Source organism: Ascaphus truei, chromosome 3 (genome assembly GCF_040206685.1).
Source record: "Ascaphus truei isolate aAscTru1 chromosome 3, aAscTru1.hap1, whole genome shotgun sequence".
Taxonomy (NCBI): Eukaryota; Metazoa; Chordata; class Amphibia; order Anura; family Ascaphidae; genus Ascaphus; species Ascaphus truei.
In genome coordinates, this window is record NC_134485.1 from 432,113,195 (window position 1) to 432,137,165 (window position 23,971).

Here is a 23,971-nt window from a genome sequence, read left to right on the forward strand (position 1 = left end):
CAAGTGCTGGAACTGAGGGATGAGGGATCCAGACCAGAGTTTGTCTGCTGCCTGATTTCTGTCACCTGTCCTGCTAGTTAGAAATCAGGTATTTAAGGCTGATTTCCTGGTTCCTCTTCCCTCTCCCCAAGAGCCTGGAGGCAGGAAGGCTGCTGGAAGCAGAGAGGGGACACGCCTTTCACCAAACAGGTTAAATCATTCTGTTCCTTTTGTCTAAAACTGCAAAGTTCCTTATTTTTGTTATTGGAACTGGATAAGCCAGTCCAACCCCAGTCAGGGAAAACCTTAGTTAAGTTATTGCTCAGACGAGCAGGGTTTTGTTTGCTTATGTATTATTTTGAATTCCGTGTGGCAGTCTCAGTGCCTGGGACTGAATAAACCAGGCAATAGCCTGTTTAAAGGAACAGCACGTTACGCCTCGTCATTTAACCTACCCTAAAAGACCGTGTTCTAACAGTCCGGGACAGACGGCGGAGCCCCGGAGTAAGCCGTTTGTCACAACATATACAATGGTGTGAAAAAGAAAGTGCACCCTCTTTGAAATCTATGGTTTTACATGTCAGGACATAATAACAATCCTCTGTTTCTTAGCAGGTCTTAAAATTAGGTAAATACAACCTCAGATGAACAACAAACAACAACACATGACATATTACACTGTGTCATGATTTATTTAACAAAAATAAAGCCAAAATGGAGAAGCCATGTGTGAAAAACTAAGTATATCTTATGATAGAGGTAGCTTGTAGAACCACCTTTAGCAGCAATAACTGGAAGTAATCGTTTTCTGTATGACTTTATCAGTCTCTCACATCGTTGTGGAGGAATTTTGGCCCACGCTTCTTTACAACGTTGCTTCAGTTCATTGAGGTTTGTGGACATTTGTTTATGCACAGCTCTCTAAAGGTCCATCCACAGCATTCCAATCGGGTTGAGATCTGGACTTTGACTGGGCCATTGCAACACCTTGATACTTTTCTTTTTCAGCCATTCTGTTGTAGATTTGCTGGTGTGCTTGGGATCATTGTCTTGTTGCATGACCCAATTTCGGCCAAGCTTTAGCTGTCGGACAGATGGCCTCACATTTGACTCTAGAATACTTTGGAATACAGAGGAGTTCATTGTCGATTCAATGACTTCAAGGTTTCCAGGTCCTGTGGCTGCAAAACAAGCCCAAATCATCACCCCTCCACCACCGTGCTTGACAGTTGGTATGAGATGTTTGTTCTGATATGCTGTGTTTAGTTTTCACCAAACGAGACGCAGTGCATTATAGCCAAACATCTTCACTTTGGTCTCGTCTGTCCAAAGGACATTGTTCCAGAAGTCTTGTGGTTTGTTCAGATGCAACTTTGCAAACCTAAGCCATGCTGCCATGTTGTATTTAGAGAGAAGAGGCTTTCTCCTGGCAACCCTTCCAAACAAACCCTACTTGTTCAGTCTTTTTCCAAATGTAGTGTCATGAACTTTAACATTTAACATGCAAACTGAGGCCTGTAGAGTCTGAGATGTAACTCTTGGGTTTTTTGCAATTTCTCTGAGCATTGCACAGTCAGACCTTGGGGTGAAATTGCTGGGACATCCACTCCTGGGAAGATTGGCAACTGTCTTGAATGTTTTCCACTTTTGAATAATCTTTCTCACTGTAGAATGAAGGACTTTAAATTGTTTGGAAATGGCCTTATAACCCTTCCCAGATTGATCGGCAGCAACAATTGCTTCTCTAAGATCATTGCTGCTGTCTTTCCTCCTTGGCATTGTGTTAACACACACCTGAATGCTCCAGACCAGCAAACTGCTAAAACTTCGGCTTTTAAAGAGGTGATCACACTTGCTGATGATCAATTAATCAAGGCACTTGGTCTTCCAAAAAGGCAATGTAATACAGCAAAAAATCCAACGTTTCGACTACAAGAGCAGTCTTTATCAAGGTGAGAGCTGACAACTTCAGTACAAAAGTCCCCTAATATACCCTTCCACTTACCATGCTAAGTCACCACAAGTGAGGACTGGCGAGAAAGTCGAGGTGACTATGACGTCACAAACGCGACTGACAGCTGCGCATGTGCGGTATAACCCACATGCATAATGGGACCGACATCAATAGAAGGGCAGCTTCAGTGAGGGCAACGCGTCCCCACTGGCCACTCGTCCTATGTTACGATAGCAGGCTACCAATCCCCAACGTCAGTGACTGTCTAGCAGCACTGGCAGATGAAGCCAACGTGGGGAGATGCCAGTATTACAGCGGAGGTCCGCGCATGCGACGAGCAGACCCCGATAACGTGGGAGTCCTGCACATGTGTGAGACCCTCCAACAGCTTAACTGTAAGGCAATAACTCCCCCCAAGAGGCAAGAAAAGTCTACCATATGGATAAACAGACCCTAGAAAAAAAGGGAAAAATAGCCTGCGACCACAACACCTGACAGTGGCAAAGAGGAAGCAGACAAAACCCACTGACACGGAATAAAATAAAGAACCAAATCCCAGCACCCAGGAATCATAAATAAAGGGTAAATCACCCTAAGACCAAAATACACAACATATTCCAACTAGTGGTGTATATACAAGTGGCACAGTGCAACCAAAGAACATGATACACAATAAAGAACCCAAAAGACAATGAGCAACCACAAAGACATACATACATAAAACACACATAGGGGCCTATGCAGAGAGCAGCGAGAAGCGCAATCTCGCCAGTTTTTCGCCAAATATGCCTATAGCAATTTAGTAAATGGCGAGAAACTGGCGAGATGAGTAAAAACCGCCGTTTTTTTTTTTTGTTTTAAAAACTCGCCGCGCGGGTGGCGAGAAGCAATATCTCGCCAGTTTTAAAACCCGCAGTATGCAGGAAGCCCCGATCAGCATCTCGCCGCTGATCGCGCCAATAAAATGGAGAGATGTTCTCCAAATAGCTCCGCCAACAAAAGTTGACAAGAAGCTGGAGCTGAGCGGCGATAGGGGCCATAAAAAAAATCAGCCCTTTCACCACTTCAACGGGAGTCGGTGTGGGGCAAGTAATGGTAAGTGAACTAAAGAAATGTATTTAATTGAACTTGTTAATTTTTTTAAATTCTTTTCTTTACATGTTTATTTAATTATCTGTGGTACAGGTATACCCCGGTTTAAGGACACTCACTTTAAGTACACTCGCGAGTAAGTACATATCGCCCAATAGGCAAACAGCAGCTCACGCATGCGCCTGGCAGCACATCCTGCACAACAATACCGGCTCCTTCCTGTGCCGAAGCTGTGCGCAAGCGAGGAGACTATAGAGCCTGTTACACATGTGTTATTTACATCAGTTATGCACATATATGACGATTGTAGTACAGTACATGCATCGATAAGTAGGGAAAAGGTAGTGCTTCACTTTAAGTACATTTTCACTTTACATACATGCTCCGGTCCCATTGCGTACGTTAATGCGGGGTATGCCTGTATATCATTTCTTGCCACTGTATGTATGTATGTATGTCTAGAGAGATATATACATACAGGGTAAGAAATGGTAGTGTTTTCAAAGCTTGATTTGATGTGTTTTTAATTATTTTGACTATGCATGTATGCTTAAATGTGTGTTTAAAGTCTTTTACAATTAGATAGATGTAATCGTTGCTATTGTATGTTGTATTAGAGGTCAGGGTTAGCCTTGGTTGTTAATTTTTTATGCTTGTTGGTACTTATATATTTTCACAGGCTACATTGCTCAGTTGCAGGTTTGAATTAGTTAATTGTTTAATTGTTAGGGATTGAATATAAATTGTTTAGGGATGGAATGTAAATTGTTTAGTGATGTCATTACTGAATGGTAATTGATTTATGTTTACCGGATTGGTTACAATAGTATATTTGTTCGGGAGTTCTCTGTATTTTGATTGCAATGTTATTGTTAACATTCATTTGCAGAATGTATATGGTGCATAGATTGTATGCATCAATGTTAATGCAATGTGTTGATTGTGATTTGAGGTTTTTGATTGGCATTTGATCTTTTTTTTTTTTTTTTTCCAAAAAATTTTATTAGGCATTTAGATAATTCACAGTATACATGAAACAAACGATAATACAGCCTAATACAGATTTTCTCCTTTTGTTGGTTAGAGAAACCGGAAATAAAAGAGGAAAGCTCACCGCTCCCGTGACCCTCCAGGGGCTATGTGGGGAGCGCGAGTATGGAAACAGAGAGTAAGAGTGGGAATAGGAAGGGGAGGGTGGGTGGGGGGGGGGGGTGGGGGGGATACCCATTGCTTCCCGTGTCCTCAGTCTATTTTCATTGGTGCCCCTGACCTGGTTTTCCTTTCTCTCTCTCTTTTTTTTTTTTTTTTACTTTTCATATGTGGATTAGTGGCGTAGAGGTGCCATATGGGATAGCCACGGATCCCATGTTTTGTTAAAGGAGTCAGTGGATCTTTTCAAGAAGGCAGATAGTTTCTCCATATTCATCACCTCTTGCACCCTATTTTTTACCGTTTGTTTTGAGGGGGGAGACACCTTCTTCCAGGCGGCCGCCACCGCACATCTAGCCGCTGTAAGAATGAAGGAGATTAGTTTACTTGTTGGTCGGTCCAAATTTTCTAAGGGCCTGGCCAACAGGTAGGTCAACGGGTCAATAGGGATTTTGAGGTCTGTGACCTCCTCTATTAATTTTTGTATTGTTCCCCAATATTTTTGAATTTCCGGACATGTCCCCCAAATATGGGCCATGTCCCCCTTCTGACCGCAACCTCTCCAGCATAAATCGGACGCCTGGGGGTAAATTTGATTTATTCTAACTGGGGTAAGATACCAGCGAAACAGTATTTTATATATGTTTTCTTTGATTGTGGTACATATGGAAGTTCCTGAGGCATTTTCCCAAATTCTTTCCCAATCCTCTCGGTCTATAACTATTTCCAATTCTGCTGCCCAATGCAGCATATAGTCATGTGTAGGGGCTTCTATGGCCCTTTCCAATTCACCGTAGATTTGTGTTATAAGACCTTTCTGGTGGCCTGTTTCTCTACAGAGCCGCTCGAAACTGGTGAGAGGGGGAAATTTCAACGTTGGGGATAAAGTTTGAATAAAATGCCGAATTTGTAGATACTTGAAGACATCCAATCTTGCCATTTCATATTTGGTTTTTAGGCGTTGATAACTCAGGAACTCCTCAAAGCTCAGGAGGTCAGCAACCGCTCTAATATTTTTTGTTTTAAATTGGTCCCATTGTCTGGGCTCACAGCCAGGGGGGAATTTCGGATTTTTATAAATTGGTATGAGTTGGGATTGAGGTGTGGTGAGCTTAAATTTAAATTTGCATTTCGTCCAAATCTCCCATGTGTGTCTCATTGGGCCTAACTTAAATGGCATTTGATCTTTTTGATTGTAATATCAGTTAGGATTATGAAAGGAAAGTACTTGTATTGTAGTGTGTATTTATGGAGAACTGTTATTTTGAGTACTGCATGTTTTTGATAACCCTTCTACATTTATTTGTATATTGGTTCATCATGTGTGTGTATATATATCTCTCTCTCTCTCTCTCTGTATATATATATATTTATATATATATATATATATATATATAGTCAGGTATGGAGATTAGCACTCACGGTTTTGTTGCAGGAGGCAGATGCTTGTCCCATAGAGAGTATGTAGACATATGGAGACCAGTGGATCCTGATAGCCAAAAAGAGACAGCACACTGCAGGTATGGTATCAAAAAAGTGTATTCAGTAACACAAGGCTGCCAACGTTTCGGTCCTCCCAACGGGACCTTCCTCAGGGCAGTGCAACTACAGACTAACACAAGCACCCATATATACCCCTTAACACATACTAAAAATCACCTGAAAGCAATCATGAAATCCAAATTGTAATCCCAGATACAACCCACATTTCTAAACAGCCAATCCAACATACTGACACTGGTACGCACCAATGAGAAAACCTGATCTATGCACATGTGTACTTAGTCACATGATCAAACCTTGATAACAACATTGTGACATCACAGTGCATCCTGTTTATGTAACCATGACTACTTGAAGCATGTAATTATATTCAAATGCGCATAAATGGATAAAATACATATAAAATGCATAACCAGAACAGCAGCTCACCATCAGTGCTGGAGATGCATACTGTAGATGTTGCAAAGTGTGCCTATAAATGAATACCTTAATGTAAATGGTCCTGGAAAGCGTGCACACTGTCCGGGGAACAGCAATCAGGGTAGCACGGGCAGTAAATCATAAATCCCATAATGGCAGCGCGTCCGTTGGATCTAAACACTTCCCCAACCTGTTGTGAATGGAGGGCGGGTGATTCTCACTCAATGCGCGCCGTGGAGCGTAACCGCGCATGCGCAGTGTGTCACTGACAACCCGAACGCGTCCCTGACTACTGCAGCAGAGGGTGCGCATGTATCTGTGCTAATGCGCATGCACAACGCTGCGCAAATAGCGCACGCAGTATTAGAGAGCATAAGACTGTTACTCAAACAGCGTAATGGCCAGAACTGAGAAGGAAACATGGGCACAATAAAGATGGCATTAGCATTATAAGCACGGATAGTGGCAATGTCAGAAACACAGTGATCAAAGGTTAGACACTTAAAATGCATGAGTGAACCTGAAAACAGGCCCATAATAAAATAAAAAAATCGAAATCATGAGACTAATGTCTATAACATAGATAACTGTATTCCAGAAGGAACCTGCTAATTGTTAGCATATATGTAGCCCTATCTGGTGGAGTGTTGGTGTAATAACCGTAATCTATATGTTAGACTGCCAAAAAACGTGATATATACATGTACGTCTACTATGAAGTGGCATGTCTAATGCCTGTAGTACCAACAAGCCCATCTATATATATAGATGGTTAAAGTGGTGGTGTATCCACATGCAACCGATAGTAGACTGTGAGTTGTTTAAAAGATGGACACCGAGTGTGGCTACACACCCAAAAGTGAATAAAGTGAATAAAACATGCATGAAAAAAGGAGGGGGGGGGAAAGGGGGGAATGGAGGAAAATGCGTAAAGGGTACAGAGCACAATGAAATAGTGTAACAAGGGAACAAATGAACAATCAATGTACCCAAAAATATTCACACTACAAAAAATTGTATATAATTTTTACAGAAAACAGCCTAATTTCAGATCTTCATTTAGTCCGTAAGGAGAGATGGTCTTGAGCTCGTATATTAGTCTTGCCTCTTGTTGCAGAAGCAGCTTGTTCCTGTCTCCCCCTCTGGGTGGTGGCTGTGCTTGTAATATAGGCATACATCGCATTGTGGCTAGTGAGTGCCGTAGTTCTTTAAAATGTCTGGCAACCGGCAGATATTTAAGCTCACTCTGTTCGTCCTTGCTGTTCAATGCTTTCCTAATCGTGGAGCGATGGATGGCTATTCTCTCCTTGAGCATCCGTGTTGTTTTCCCCACGTAACGCAGCCCACAAGGGCACGTGATCATATATACGACAAAACGAGACTCACAGTTTAGGAAATTCTTGATCTTGATCGGTACCCCACTGTGTGGGTGGGTATAGCTTGCACCAGTTTGCATGAAACTACAATTGGTGCAACCATGGCATCTGTATGAACCTGGTTTTCTTTCGAGCCAGGTTTTAGAGTGTCCATACTTATCCACTGGGTCCGCTTGTGTCAACATATCTCCCAAATTGCGTCGTAGCTTGTAGCAGAACAGCGGTGGATCTTTACAGATTTTGCCAATCTTGTTGTCATTCGCTAAGATATGCCAGTTCTTGTGTATACTACGCTTGATGCGGTTGGACGCCATACAGTAAGTGCTGATGAAGTGGCAACGTTGTTCCGTAGGTTTATTCGTAATCGGTCGCAGCAGAGATTGCCTGTCGATGCTCCTAATTTGATCAGGGCTTCACTGATGTCCTTGTGGTCATAACCCCTGTCCTGGAAGCGTGCCGCCATGGCTGAAAGAACTGGTTCTAATTCATCCGGATTAGACGTTATTCTTTTTACTCTGAGTAACTGTGAGAAGGGAAGACCCCTCTTGAGCGGTGTAGGGTGGTGGCTAGTGGCATACAGTAGCGTGTTCCTGTCTGTATCCTTGTGATAAAGCCTAGTGGCCAGGCCCTCACCCGACTTGTACACGCTGGTATCCAGAAAGGAAATCTCGGAATAACTGAACTGTGCTGTGAATCTGATGGTAGATGGAATATGATTCAAGTGTTCTATGAATTCTAACAATGCAGTCTCTGAACCATCCCATATAAGGAAGACGTCGTCTATATATCTTAGATATTTTTTAATGCATACCGCGTGTGGGGCATCATGTAGGATGTGTGTATGCTCATATACATCCATGAATAGGTTTGCATACGCCGGGGCCATATTGGACCCCATCGCGGTCCCGCTTAATTGCAAATAGACGCTTCTTTCGAATCGGAAATAGTTTTTGTTGAGAATGATTTCCATGAGTAACATAAGGAATTCCACTGGTGAGCCTGCATGTGCTGCAAAGGTCCCGAACTTCGATCTGACCGCTTCAAGCCCCTCTTGATGGGGGATATTGGTATAGAGACTACTCACGTCAAGAGTGACCAAAATGTAATCCATATTTTCCAGTCTGATGTCGCCAAGCTGTAAAATAAAATCCGTTGTGTCCTTGACATAGGAGCTCATACTCATAACCATGGGCTGGAGGAAAAAATCAATAAACTGAGATAATGGGTGGCATAGCGATCCTCTTGCAGAAATAATAGGTCTTCCTGGTGGTTTTTTATGAGTTGTGGGCACCACCCTGAATTGTTCATTACCCGTACTTTAGCTGTGAGTTTGGGATCATTACTATACACAGCATATTGGACTTTAGTTGATCTTACCTGTACTCATTTCTTATGGAGGAATTTGCGGACTTTGCGGGTATTTTTACTACACTATCAGATACTGCCAGTTTCAGCGATGCAGAGATAGCCAAAATACGGTACACGGAGTCTTTTGAATCTGTTTTGGGACCTGATAAGCCAGTAGATATATACAACGATCTCATAAAACTTAAGAAACGAGAGGTAAATTTTTTCCTTCATGGAGTAACTTTATCACACTACCACAAGGAGAAATTACTCCCGCGTGGGTTTAGAATCAGGAACCAGCCCACCATTGGACGCAATGACCCCGATTTTTGTAAGAAATGGATTGCCATTCTCAATAAATGCTCCAGTGACCTTATGATATTGGTGATAGAGCAATCCAGCAAGGAAATGTCAAAAATTAAACATGAGGTGGATGTCATCCAGGGGCAGCATGGTGATAAACTGATAGCTGACACAAGCACTGATTGGACGGACAAGATCCAGACCACAATTGACATTTACAGGGACAATCTTATTAAATATAAGAAAGAAAAGCTGAGGCTTGTGAAAGCTGATTACAAAGAACGTAAGGTCTATCGCTGGCTGTTGGGCCTAGGGGACCGAACACAGGTCGAGGGGGACAGAGACGCAAAACCGCTCGCGCCAGGAAGCCTGACTACAGATTGGGTGTGCCAACGAGTGACACAGACTTCTCTGATAATATGGAGGGCTCTGGAAGTGATTTTTTAGGTCCCACAGAGGCCGGACACGCCAAACCCCTGTTTCCAGAAGCAGACGGAAGGGACCCACCAGGAGGGGTGGGAGAAAATCGGCGGTATCCAGAGCGCGAAAACAAGAGAGGCAGAGGACCTCGCAGTCGCAGGCCACCACGGTAATATATAATCTGACTGACGTTACCCTGACCGCGGCGCAGCTAAGCGTCCTCCACAAAGGCCTCAGTTTTGTACCCACTCACATTCAACGCAGTTTTAACTGGGAAGTCGAAATGTACAAATTTAATAGACAATTGAGACTTAAAGACTTCTTTATCAAACAGCCCCTACCAAACACCTCTGTCAAGGCAAACACCTTCAAATGCAGCAGCAATTTTGATCCACAAACTAACAACCATAGTATAGCTGCCTTTATGAATGTTCTGGATAAAGAAACTGTCACACAAAATAAGACCAAGAGAGTAAGTTATCATAACATCACGAGAGAAGAAAAATCAGCGATTGACGCATTGAGAAACAACAAAGAGATCATTATCCGCGCTGCGGACAAAGGGGGTGGCATTGTGTTACTCAAATATGTGGAGTATAAAAAGGAAATAGAGAATCAACTATCCGTTTCATCCACATATAGATGCTTACCAGCGGATCCTACGGTGGAGTATAAAAAGGAGGTGGATTCGATCATACAGATGGGGGTTTTGAACAACTGGATCTCTGAGGAAACGGGCAGATTCCTGACACAACCCTTTCCACGAATGCCCATCCTATACACCTTGCCTAAAATACACAAATCGGCCACAAAACCACCAGGAAGACCTATTATTTCTGCAAGAGGATCGCTATGCCACCCATTATCTCAGTTTATTGATTTTTTCCTCCAGCCCATGGTTATGAGTATGAGCTCCTATGTCAAGGACACAACGGATTTTATTTTACAGCTTGGCGACATCAGACTGGAAAATATGGATTACATTTTGGTCACTCTTGACGTGAGTAGTCTCTATACCAATATCCCCCATCAAGAGGGGCTTGAAGCGGTCAGATCGAAGTTCGGGACCTTTGCAGCACATGCAGGTCCACTGGTGGAATTCCTTATGTTACTCATGGAAATCACTCAACAAAAACTATTTCCGATTCGAAAGAAGCGTCTATTTGCAATTAAGCGGGACCGCGATGGGGTCCAATATGGCCCCGGCGTATGCAAACCTATTCATGGATGTATATGAGCATACACACATCCTACATGATGCCCCACACGCGGTATGCATTAAAAAATATCTAAGATATATAGACGACGTCTTCCTTATATGGGATGGTTCAGAGACTGCATTGTTAGAATTTATAGAACACTTGAATCATATTCCATCTACCATCAGATTCACAGCACAGTTCAGTTATTCCGAGATTTCCTTTCTGGATACCATCGTGTACAAGTCGGGTGAGGGCCTGGCCACTAGACTTTATCACAAGGATAAAGACAGGAACACGCTACTGTATGCCACTAGCCACCACCCTACACCGCTCAAGAGGGGTCTCCCCTTCTCACAGTTACTCAGAGTAAAAAGAATAACGTCTAATCCGGATGAATTAGAACCAGCTCTCTCAGCCATGGCGGCACGCTTCCAGGACAGGGGTTATGACCACAAGGACATCAGTGAAGCCCTGATCAAAGTAAGGAGCATCGACAGGCAATCTCTGCTGCGACCGATTACGAATAAACCTACGGAACAACGTTGCCACTTCATCAGCACTTACTGTACGGCGTCCAACCGCATCAAGCGTAGTATACACAAGAACTGGCATATCTTAGCGAATGACAACAAGATTGGCAAAATCTGTAAAGATCCACCGCTGTTCTGCTACAAGCGAGGACGCAATTTGGGAGATATGTTGACACAAGCGGACCCAGTGGATAAGTATGGACACTCTAAAACCTGACTCGAAAGAAAACCAGGTTCATACAGATGCCATGGTTGCACCAATTGCAGTTTCATGCAAATTGGTGCAGGTTATACCCACCCACACAGTGGGGTACCGATCAAGATCAAGAATTTCCTAAACTGTGAGTCTCGTTTTGTCGTATATATGATCACGTGCCCTTGTGGGCTGCGTTACGTGGGGAAAACTACACGGATGCTCAAGGAGAGAATAGCCATCCATCGCTCCACGATTAGGAAAGCATTGAACAGCAAGGACGAACAGAGTGAGCTTAAATATCTGCCGGTTGCCAGACATTTTAAAGAACTACAGCACTCACTAGCCACAATGCGATGTATGCCTATATTACAAGTACAGCCACCACCAAGAGGGGGAGACAGGAACAAGCTGCTTCTGCAACAAGAGGCAAGACTAATATACGAGCTAAAGACCATCTCTCCTTACGGACTAAATGAAGATCTGAAATTAGGCTGTTTTCTGTAAAAATTATATACAATTTTTTGTAGTGTGAATATTTTTGGGTACATTGATTGTTCATTTGTTCCCTTGTTACACTATTTCATTGTGCTCTGTACCCTTTACGCATTTTCCTCCATTCCCCCCTTTCCCCCCCCCCCCCTCCTTTTTTCATGCATGTTTTATTCACTTTATTCACTTTTGGGTGTGTAGCCACACTCGGTGTCCATCTTTTAAACAACTCACAGTCTACTATCGGTTGCATGTGGATACACCACCACTTTAACCATCTATATACATAGATGGGCTTGTTGGTACTACAGGCATTAGACATGCCACTTCATAGTAGACGTACATGTATATATCACGTTTTTTGGCAGTCTAACATATAGATTACGGTTATTACACCAACACTCCACCAGATAGGGCTACATATATGCTAACAATTAGCAGGTTCCTTCTGGAATACAGTTATCTATGTTATAGACATTAGTCTCATGATTTCGATTTTTTTATTTTATTATGGGCCTGTTTTCAGGCTCACTCATGCATTTTAAGTGTCTAACCTTTGATCACTGTGTTTCTGACATTGCCACTATCCGTGCTTATAATGCTACTGCCATCTTTATTGTGCCCATGTTTCCTTCTCAGTTCTGGCCATTACGCTGTTTGAGTAACAGTCTTATGCTCTCTAATACTGCTTGCGCTATTTGCGCAGCGTTGCGCATGCGCATTAGCACAGATACACGCGCACCCTCTGCTGCAGTAGTCAGGGACGCGTTCGGGTTGTCAGTGACACACTGCGCATGCGCGGTTACGCTCCACGGCGCGCATTGAGTGAGAATCACCCGCCCTCCATTCACAACAGGTTGGGGAAGTGTTTAGATCCAACGGACGCGCTGCCATTATGGGATTTATGATTTACTGCCCGTGCTACCCTGATTGCTGTTCCCCGGACAGTGTGCACGCTTTCCAGGACCATTTACATTAAGGTATTCATTTATAGGCACACTTTGCAACATCTACAGTATGCATCTCCAGCACTGATGGTGAGCTGCTGTTCTGGTTATGCACTTTATATGTATTTTATCCATTTATGCGCATTTGAATATAATTACATGCTTCAAGTAGTCATGGTTACATAAACAGGATGCACTGTGATGTCACAATGTTGTTATCAAGGTTTGATCATGTGACTAAGTACACATGTGCATAGATCAGGTTTTCTCATTGGTGCGTACCAGTGTCAGTATGTTGGATTGGCTGTTTAGAAATGTGGGTAGTATCTGGGATTACAATTTGGATTTCATGATTGCTTTCAGGTGATTTTTAGTATGTGTTAAGGGGTATATATGGGTGCTTGTGTTAGTCTGTAGTTGCACTGCCCTGAGGAAGGTCCCGTTGGGAGGACCGAAACGTTGGCGGCCTTGTGTTACTGAACACACTTTTTTGATACCATACCTGCAGTGTGCTGTCTCTTTTTGGCTATCAGGATCCCCTGGTCTCCATATGTCTATATATATATATATATATATTTGCTTGATGAAGCCAATGTACAAATTCATGGGTGATGGGTGGGTATCGGACCAGTGTGGCTTAACCCTTTATTACCTTTGCGGTTATTATCCGATATGGTATTTAAGGGGTTAATTAATATCTAAATGTAATTGCAATGTAGTGGCTTTGTATTGGCTATGTTTTTTGTGGGCAAGACAAGGATGTTGCTGGCAACTGAGACTTCTTGTTGATAAGGTCAGTAGTACTTTATTTATTTGAATATGCTAGTTAATGTTTTTAATAATGGGCAAATAATCTATTATCCCTATCTGGATAATAGTTATTTTGCACATTATTGTACTGTAGGTTTTGGGGGGGGGGGGTGTTCCCCAACGGTATGTTGGTAGGCCTCCCTTGTGGGTAGTGGGTGAGGGTGGTTAGGCGTCACGGGGTGGGGGGTTACTGTGGGAGGGTATGTAGGCGTCCCGAGTGGTGGGTGAGGGTGGGTTAACCCCTTAATTACTGTAGCGGTTAATAACCGCTATGGTGATTAAGGGGTTAGGGGACATTACTTTGGATGTTTTCATTGTTGTGTCTGTTTTGCAGCAGCTGAGGGGGCATGGGCAGGATGAAGATGAGGATGGCCTTCATCGTGGCAACCGGTAATGGGTAAGTGCTATATGTATTTAATGTATTTATTCTTGTTTATGTATTTTAAATACACAGTGGGTGTATGTTGTTTATTGCAATGTTTATTGTGGGCAATTGTCCCCAATAAACATGCTATTCTGCCTTAACCCTTCATTGCCTTAGCGGCTATCCGCTATGGTAATGAAGCAGCATTTCTGTATTTTAATAATATTGTGCGGGAGCAGGGGGTCCCCTGAGCTGAACCGCATAGATTTGTGGCTCTGAGACCCCCTGCTCACTGTACAATATTATTAAAAATACATTCATGCTGCTTCGTTACCGTAGCACATAGCCGCTAAGGTAAGGAATGATTGTGTATTGATATGTGTTTTATTTATACTGTAGATGTGCAGAGGGTCTCCGGAGCTGAACCGCTTTGGTTTTAGGTCCGGGGACCCCCTGCTTCCCGAAATACAGGCCCCTTTAGGGGGTCCCGGTATCCCTCTGCTTTCTTTACATTCCGCGGTCACGTGATCGGGACCTTTCAATGCAGAGGGATACCGGCACCTCATAAAGGGGCCTGTATCTCGGGAAGCAGGGGGTCCCCGGACCTGAAACCAATGCGGTTCAGCTCCGGAGATCCCCTGCACATGTACACTATGAATAAAAATGGTTTTTAAATCATTTTTAATGTGCTGATGTTTGCGCAGAGAGAGCAGCGGATCTCTCTCTGCTGCAGACAGAACTCGCCAGGGGACGGCTTCATGGCAGTTTCTCGCCAGGCAGCCGTCTCGCCACCGGTTACTAGCCATTATATCAAATGGTGGTGGCGCATTCATTCGCCAGGGATTCGGCCCTCTCTGCATACAGCGAGGTTAACACGCCAAAAACCTGGCGAATTGAAACCCTGGCGAATGCCATTTTTCGGACCTTTCTGCATAGGCCCCATGGAAGGAAATATCATCATAAGCAAGCTCTAATAAGGCACATACTGTATAAAGCACCAACTTTTTGAGTTTAGGTAAACCAGGTAATTTTAGATGCTGTAATTGCTCCATATGCCATAGTCTGTGTCTGGGGGATACTTTTCACCATCCTTTTACTGGTGAAATTGTTCAAATCAAACAACGCATTACATGCTGCACTACACTTGTGGTATATTTCCTGAGATGTCCGTGTGGTTTGTTCTATGTTGCAAGACAACCAGAATGTTAAAACGGAGGTTTATTGAGCATAAAAGTGTTATTAAGAAGGGTACTGATCCCACAGCATTGGTACAACACTGTGTGCAGCATAGGCATCCTATTGCGTCACTTAGGGTTATGGGTATTGAAGTTGTGCCCCCACGTAAGGGGGCTTTGGATAGAGACACTGCACTCCTTAGAAGGGAAGCTTATTGGATATTTTATCTTAGGACTTATACTGAAGGTGGTCTCAACGAACAATTAAACCTTAAATGTTTCCTTGACAGGCGGTGATGTGCATTTTTATGATGGACCTGCATCTATGGATCTCCTATTATGTCTAGTGATCATTTAATTCATCTCAAGTTAGGAGGATTTGTTGCTAACCCCTCCCCAGGTATATAAGGCAAAAACGTTAATACTGCATATTTTTACTAAAAAATGCCCTATTACGACGATTTTTACTAGGCGCACAATTGATTATCGCATGAGATAAAAATTTACCTATTTCTTGTGGTGCAATGGTACTGCATGCTAGTAAATACATTTTTACTTATTTTTGGCGATAATAGTGCCTTTTTTAGGTTACCAAAATTTGATGTAACCGTCTCTAAGTTCAATTCAATAAGCACTGTTGTGTCTGGTTGCCATTCAAGTCAATGGAAGTTTTCAGTCAATGCAATGTGATTGTCCGTTTTGGAACGTTTTGAATAAGTGCCATAATTGTGAAGAAAAATCTTCATTAATACTTTATTGATAATATCGCTTTGTTTTTCTTCTCAGCATTCAGAATACTGCAGAGGGCCCCATCTGAATGGATTTCTAAAATGTGAAAGCAGTGAAGTTAAAGCCAGAAGGCCTGTATTGGAAGAACTGGAGGAAGACACTTTTCCCTCCTATCATTGTAGACTTTTTTCCATTAAATTTTTTAGTTGCAGTCACGTGTCAAAATACAACAAATGTCCCTATTTTCTACGTGTGAGAGTAGCCTTTATTCATGGTATTTTTTGGAACACAACGTCTTACCTTCTCTTGTGAAATGTAACCCATCCTGAAATTTAACCCAACGTCTAACAGAAACAATACATCCGAGAACAAGTTAAAAACGTTTAGACGGGTGATATGAAATTTCGTGCTATCTTCGAAGGCCATCGCGATGGGAGTAGTGAGCAAATTCACAATAGTGAAAATAAACATAAATATTATGTAGTAGATTCTGCAACGAGAAAAGTATTATGGTAAGAACATGCTAGATCAGCTAGAACAGTATATTTATTAAGGTTTAAGATTCTTCACTTGAGTGCAAGTTGGATATACAACTTTAAATAGATCATCTTAAAGTAGGAATCTTTGTTAATTCAACTACCCCCTTTTCATTAGAAGGTGGGAAAATATGAACTGGGGCATCCCCAGATTCATACTACAGCACCAGGCTTTTGACTAATTTTATTATTGAACCCTTTAAACTGCCAGAGAACATGCAACGCATTGCTCTGGCAGTGAAAGGGTTGAGAAAGGTTCTGCTCCCTTTCAAGATGGTTTTGGGTAGCTTCCTGCCTTGTGAGCGAATCAGTTACACTGACATCATGGACCACTCTTACTCCTTGGCTGGCAAGTAGCTTTTTCACAGCCATTTTTAAATTCACATAAGTGAATATCTCCTGAACAAGGGGGATCCTAGTGGTAAGCCAATAGTGGCTCTGCAAAGGGAGTCCTGCATCAAATAATGTTACACCAAATAATAAAATGAGCTAATTAAGTGAGCTGCTGGTCTTATCTAACCTATCCAATAGCTAATAATCTCGGGGAATGGTCCCAAAGAACGGACGCCAGAAGACAAGAATGCTTAAATCAGAGAGCTGCCAGTGTTGAGGTTTCGCGTTGAGCTACCTCACGTAAGATTAAGGGTAATATTGAAACTACATGACTTGTTCACTAAAGGATAACACTGAATACTAGGGGGTGAACAACCTGTGGCCCGCCGCGCATTTGGAATGGCCCACGTGATGATGAAGCAAAAAAAAAAAAAAAGAATCGACTGAAAAATCAATTAAGGAAAGGAACAATGTGAAATCTTTCAAATTAAACATGAAAGGGGAAATTTAGGAATATTAACATCAATTTTGAAAATGAACACAATTTGAATAACTTCTTTAACAATTAAAAAGATGAAATAAATCAAATAAATTTAAAAAAAATAACATTAAATTCCACCATATTTGTTTTGTGAGCAGACGTTTCCAGCAATAAACTTTGTTAAAAATAAGCACAGCTCTGTATTGACGGACGCTCATGTGGGAAGTCTGCCTCTGTTGAACTTGAAAATCAATCCTAATATTGTGAAACTGTTTCCTGAAATGCAAGTTCAGAAATCCCATGGAGACATTTGAAATTCAGATTCTTTCTTTTTTTTAATTACGATTTCAATTTTTTTCTCCCCTTCTCAATGAAAAAATGTTTCATGTTTTTATTATCCTTGTTTACTTTGGGCGTTATTTAATTTAGGTTTAGCTATTCATTTAAGCCAGATGTAGAAGGCATTAGGACAGCGGCCCACCAAAATATTTGTGCCCATTTATTGGCCCACCTGACAAAAAGGGTTTTCCATCCCCAGCACACATACTGTAATATCACAATGTGAAAAACAGGGGGGGGGGGGGGTGGGGGCCATCGCTCAGCTTTAAGTAGAAATAACAAGAAAAACTGGAGGTGCTGCTTAGCTGGGATAAATATCTGTAGTCACAAAAGAGAGAGAAAAAGATCCCAGTCCAAAAAGCACTCAAACCCCAAGTACGAGTAGCACAAGAAGTGTAATTACACAGGCACAGATGCAGCCCGATGGTTGGTCAAATAGTCGGACAGGAAACCGCAGATGCCAACTTCCTGACAACTCCCTGCTTGCGGAATCCCGGCGACCAGACTAATGGTCCATCAGGATTAGCACAGCTCGGGTCCCTGTTTCAGAATGGGACTCCCGTTGTGTGAATCCTACCGGGCTGCATCAGTCTGGAAGAGACGTGCAGTGAGTGAGAGTGAGACAGAATCAGTCACTCTACCTGCGCACTTCTATCAGAAGATCACGCAGCTTTTCTTTTAATTACATTTAAACATGGCAGCAATACTGGCACCCCCATACCGAGGCCTGTATCTCGGGAAGCAGGTGAGGCCCGGGCCAGAAATTAATGGGGTTCAGCGCCGGAGACCTCCTGCTTCAATAATATGTAGTTAAAATAAAATAAAAGCTGCTTCATTACCTTAGCAAATAACCGCTAAGGTAGTGAAGGGGTTAAACCACACTACCTGGTTTGTTGGTGGTAGAGGGAGTGGGTGAAGGTTGTAGATGCCCTGGGGTGGTTGGTTAGGCCTCTTGGGTGGGTAGTGGGAGGGGTTAATCCCCTTCATTACCTTAGTGGCAGTAACCACTACAGTAATTCACTGGTCAACCCCTCCTGCAACCTTCCAGGTAGGCCTGACCACCCACCCTGGGGCAACCACCCCCTTCACCCACCCCCTCTCCCCCCAACAAACCGGGTAGTTTGGTTTAACCCCCTTCATTACCTTAGCGGTTTTTATTTTAATTACAAATTATTGAAGCAGGGGGTCTCCGGAACCGCATTCATTTCAACTCCATTTTGGCTTTATTTTTGTTAAATAAATCATGACACGGTGTAATATGTCATGTGTTGTTGGTCATCTGAGGTTGTATTTAACTTATTTTAATACCTGCTAAGGGACAGATGATTGTTATTATGTCCTGATATGTAAAACCATAGAATTCAAAGAGGGTGTACTTTCTTTTTCACACAACTGTATATACATACACATACAAATATACATACACACACACACACATAGCTTCCCCAGTGACACACAAACACAGTGACACACACAGTGACACACACACACACACAGTACCTTCCAAGCCTGTCGCTCACAGCTGCACGGACCGTACACACAAAAAGTGTGCGTCACGTACACGAGCGGTCGCACAGGCACGCGCCCAGTATATTACGGACCTAAGGCCGAGGGCACACACAGCGCTTCGCTGCGTGGCTGCATGCGCATGCGCGCGCCTGTCTGCTGGGCGATGTGTGAACATCCCCGACTGATCCGACACACCACGTGATGCGCCCCCACGTGACGCGCTCAGCCTCCTACCCTGAAAGTGGGGACCTAAGAGCGGGGGGAGCGGGGAGCTCTGAGCGGGTTCCTGAGAGCGGGGAATTTAGAGCGGGGGGAGCAGGGTCCTGAGAGCGGGGGGAGCGGGGAATTGAGAGCGGAGGGAGCAGGGTCCTGAGAGCGGGGGGAGCGGGGAATTGAGAGCGGGGAGCTCTGAGCGGGGATTTGGGAGCCGGGAACTCTGAGCGGGGGGAGCGGTAAAACAAAAGCATAATTGTGTGTGTGTGTATGTGTGTGTATGTGTGTGCAGGGAGCTGCCGAGTCTGTTCACTTGCAGCAGCCAATTAATTGATTGGCTGCTGAAACCGACGTCGCGCTGCTGCAGCCTGGAATCAGTTTTGAAAGACTCCAGCTACAGGAGCGGCGACGACGCCGTGCTTCGCAGCCAATGGTAGTTTCAACAATGAACACTACCATTGGCCGCCGAGGTCAGTGACGAACGCGCACGAAAGACCGTGCATGTCGCGTAGCGCTGTGTGTGCTCAAGGCCTAACACTGGGGGAGTCCCATTCAGAAGCAGGGACCTCCGCAGTGTTAATCCTGATTGGCCATTCCCCCCGTGCTATGCACTTTGCTGTGAACGCTCCATGTTTGGTCCGCGTTTCACCAGCACATGTGCTGTGGCAAGTTGGAGATACAACTGGCTGCATCTGTATTAATACTCCATTTTAACATTCATATAGTTAAAATAAATTTGACTCAAAATAATTAGCAGCGACACCTCATCTGGTATAGTAAACTAAAATCACCACTGTTCCTGATTAGTTATTCAGGTTCCAGATTAGTGATACTGTCCACAGCAGGATAACATCAACGATATATGGGGTTACATCTCAGTATTCTAGTTACATTTGCTCATGGGCTCATACAATTCAGTTCTTATGAGTATAACCTCCTAATCTGGTGCAGGATCTTAGGGTGACCTCTGGTCCTGATTATTTTCTAGGTTAGAAAGTAGTGATCCTGTTCATAGCGGAATAACACCAATATGGGGTTAGTGCTCTGTATTTAAATTGGTTAATTTGCTCACGACCTAATATAATTCAGTCGCTTTCTCAAGACAAAGTCTATATAGACAGCGTTGAAAAAGCTCGCTCTCCACGCAGAGAGCAGACGCATATCAGCGTCCATTGGCTGTCCCTAACCTGTGGTGTCACGGACCATTACCTCAAATTCGTTCATTCTGATGACGTCAACAGGTTTTAGTCAACATTTATTTTAACTATATGAATATTAAAATTGAGTATTAATACCTGTGTAATTACACTTCTTGTACTATTCCTACTGGGGGTTTTAGTGCTTTTTGGACTGGGATCTTTTTCTCTCTCTTTTGTGCCTACTGTGTAATATCACACCACAATATTTACCAAGCTAATTGCTTGCACACATAATGAAGAGTAGAAATAAATTACAATGGAATCCCTGCATCTTGTTATTGGTTGCTGCTTGGTAATTATTATTAGGGTGTTGAGTCAGGACACCATTCTTGTAACACAGAGATTGAAAATAAGATATAATCAAGCTCATTCTTTTGTTGAATTCCAAACGCGGTGATATACAGTCCTCACAGTTTATTTATACTGATCCAAAAGAAGGCAAAGAAAAGGAAAACACAGGGCTCACAATTCTGTTTCCATATCTATATTATACACATCTTTCTGACTCCAGATATGGTTAATGTTAAAAGATCAATGGATCAATATTCTGTCTATATATAGGGTTTGGTATACCTCGAGAAGGAATGTATACAGCAGGTATCTGATTTTTGTATTGCACATTTAAATGTGTATAGCGCCTGTATGTTTACATACACATGGTTGCTACTTTGAGACCAAGTTATAAGAAAGGGTGTCCCGACTTACGTGACAAATTCCTGGTGCAGTGGGAAATTAAAATGGCAGCAGTGATGTTGCCAGCATATCAAACAAGAGGGATGGTCACTGACATAGCACCTTAACAAATAAAAATAAGAACAGGTCAACTTTTAGTTGGAGGGTTTATAAAAAATAAATCCCCGAAACAATAGCTTTTAACAAACATGCAAATTTCATGTTTACGTTACATTTTTGTTATTTGCTTCCAGAGGGGCCAGGAACACATTGCAAAGCAAGGCGCTGCTCTCACATTGAAGGGTTCAATCGTATGTGATGTATTTTCTGTTCCAGGTCAATATAATTTGGGGAAGTCTTGCAACCTCCTTCATTGGCAACCAACATGTCACTGGACACTATTAGCGTGGTGTAGTTGTGTGCATGTTCTATACATTTCATTATACATGCACATTATTCTTAGACACCTTACAATCCCCACATTTGACGATCAGGCAAAGAAATCTTAGCAGCTCTCTAGTTTCAAACTTATTTTAAAGGGAAATTAGGATCAATGTAATTTACTGGAAGACAGTTGTATTTTTCATTACTTTCGATAGGCCTACAATGGCTGTACATTTATGTTACTTGAATGTAATTTTCATAATTAACAGCGGTAGTAAAGCCGCCCCTTTCTTTCTACCTGGCAGGACTGAATGGATGTAAAATGCAGAATACAGATTCTCTGCAAACTGCTGCTTTGCTCCCAAGCAATCTCATGGTGTATTTGTTCAGATTTCGAGAGTGAGGTCTGACCACGATTACTTCTTTCTTAGTAATCTTAGGCTGTTGATCTTCTGGTCCTTCCCACTGCATTTGTAGCTCGGATCTCAGCAGCTGCATTTCATCCTCATCTAACTCCCACGTCAACCTCCTCTTAGTTCGCACCAGTACAGGCTTCTCAGCAGGCTGGATGATGCTTTCAGTTTGTTTTGTGGGTAATATGTAATGCTCCAATAATGCCTCTTCTTCTTTCTGTGATATACACAAGACTGATCCTGTTTTTTCCTTAAGCCTTAGGATATCTGATATTACCTCTTGCAAGTTTGTAGTGCCTGGTTCTTGGGACTCATCGGTCTCCGCTGCAAGACATTCTTTACCTAACTTTTCAACTTGTTTGTCTTTAATTATGTCTATGTCGTAGTGGAATAGCTTGTCATAGTCCAACAACAAACTCAGCTCCTCTAAGGGGATGTCTGGGTACAGAGACGCTGCCTCTTCATCTGGTTCCTGTATAGAACATTTGGTTAAATCAAGCAAAGAGTCCGACCGGCCTTGGAGTCTTGGGGGGTTCGATAATGAAACCTCTGGCACGGCATGTGGATGTGGGAGAGGGTATGTGAAATGCTCAATGACTGACCCTGCTACGCCCTGGATGAGAGACTCAATATGCTGCTCCTCTGTGAATTTACCTGCTGCTAAGACTGGGGGAGGTGTGTTTTGGGGGGCAGAGTCTTGTGAGACATCCAAAATAGAAACTTTTGGGCATATTACCATGCCAATATCATTTTCATGACTAGTGGCTCGGTCAGACGCCCAACTACCTAGATTTCCCCTGGGCAGAGAGAGTGGTCCCTTTGCCAGCCTTTGGTCAACTGGCATGATATCTTGGGACACCAGCCTGTCCAGCCTTCTGACTGGCCTTCTTACTGGGGATGAGGGCTGTCCTTCCAGCTCCTCCATGGGGTGTTCAACAGGAGAAGGGGAGCACTCAGGGTCCTTCACTGTCCTTGGTCCCATTACTCTCTGTGTTGTCTGCCCTATGTATCTAACACTGTCTGACACAAGTTCCACCAAGCATGGGGTGGGCTGAGAAGCAGACTCCACCGAGAATCCTTCGTTCAGACTCAGGCTCCTCCTCGGTACATGCTCGACCACTTCCTCCCTGTCTTCCTCCTCCTCCATCTCTCAACAACACCACCAGTTGGGGACCAATATGGCGGCTGGAACTCCAAGACGACCGGCACCAGAGAGAACGCGACGTCACCATAACAACCAGCTGACTGCAAGCAGGCGAGGGAGGCACGTGAGGTGGTAGACGCTGCGCGCGTGCGTTCAGTCCCTCCTTTTGCAGGCCAATGGGATCAAAGAGTGAGGGGGAGAAGGGGGCAGGCGCGCGCCCGCCCGCAGTCCCGCGCCCGTTACTTCTTCCCGCCAAAATCATTCTCTCACACACAGTGTAGTGATGAAAATGGTGGCAAAAGCGAGTTCGGATCCCACTTTGCGCGGAGCCCCTGGGCACTGCTGCATGCCTCCAGAATAATAGATATGTTATTTAGTGTGGCTGTCACAGCGGTGACAAGTCTCAGTTGGTAGAAGGGAGTTTTACAGACTAGAAAGCAGACACAGTCATTGCAAAGTCTGCCTCGCACATTGCAGCTATTCACACGAGAAGGCACAAGTGTCATGTATTCCTAGTGTGAATGTCTTCTTTATGCACCACTTGACGGATATCAACCCCCAATGACCAAAATCAGTGAGATTGTGGGTCTTCTGTGCCACAAAATGTGGCTATTAAGTGTTGTTTAAAAAAAATATATATATATCAGTGAGGCTATTGTAGACTATAAGACTGATGTATGCTAACTCCTAATAAAATACCTTCATGAGACCCACTCCTAATAGAGTGTATTCGACATGTCAATTAGCTGATTTTCTGTGAGTC

The 23,971-nt window shown here is 43.3% G+C and overlaps 1 protein-coding gene across 3 annotated transcripts in view; it reads right to left on the reverse strand.

Moving 5' to 3' along the window:
- LOC142490524 (potassium/sodium hyperpolarization-activated cyclic nucleotide-gated channel 3-like) overlaps positions 1-23,300 on the reverse strand; it is a 72,520-nt gene extending 49,220 nt beyond the window's left edge. For all 3 annotated transcript variants that reach the window (XM_075592916.1, XM_075592915.1, XM_075592917.1), the window contains exons 1-2: positions 21,950-23,300; positions 16,286-16,475 (exon numbers count right to left, since the gene is read on the reverse strand). In XM_075592916.1, the coding sequence (XP_075449031.1) occupies positions 16,286-16,475; positions 21,950-23,211 (1,452 nt within the window). In that variant the 5' untranslated portion in view covers positions 23,212-23,300. The remainder of the gene's footprint in view (positions 1-16,285; positions 16,476-21,949) is intronic.
- Positions 23,301-23,971: the final 671 nt, after the last annotated feature.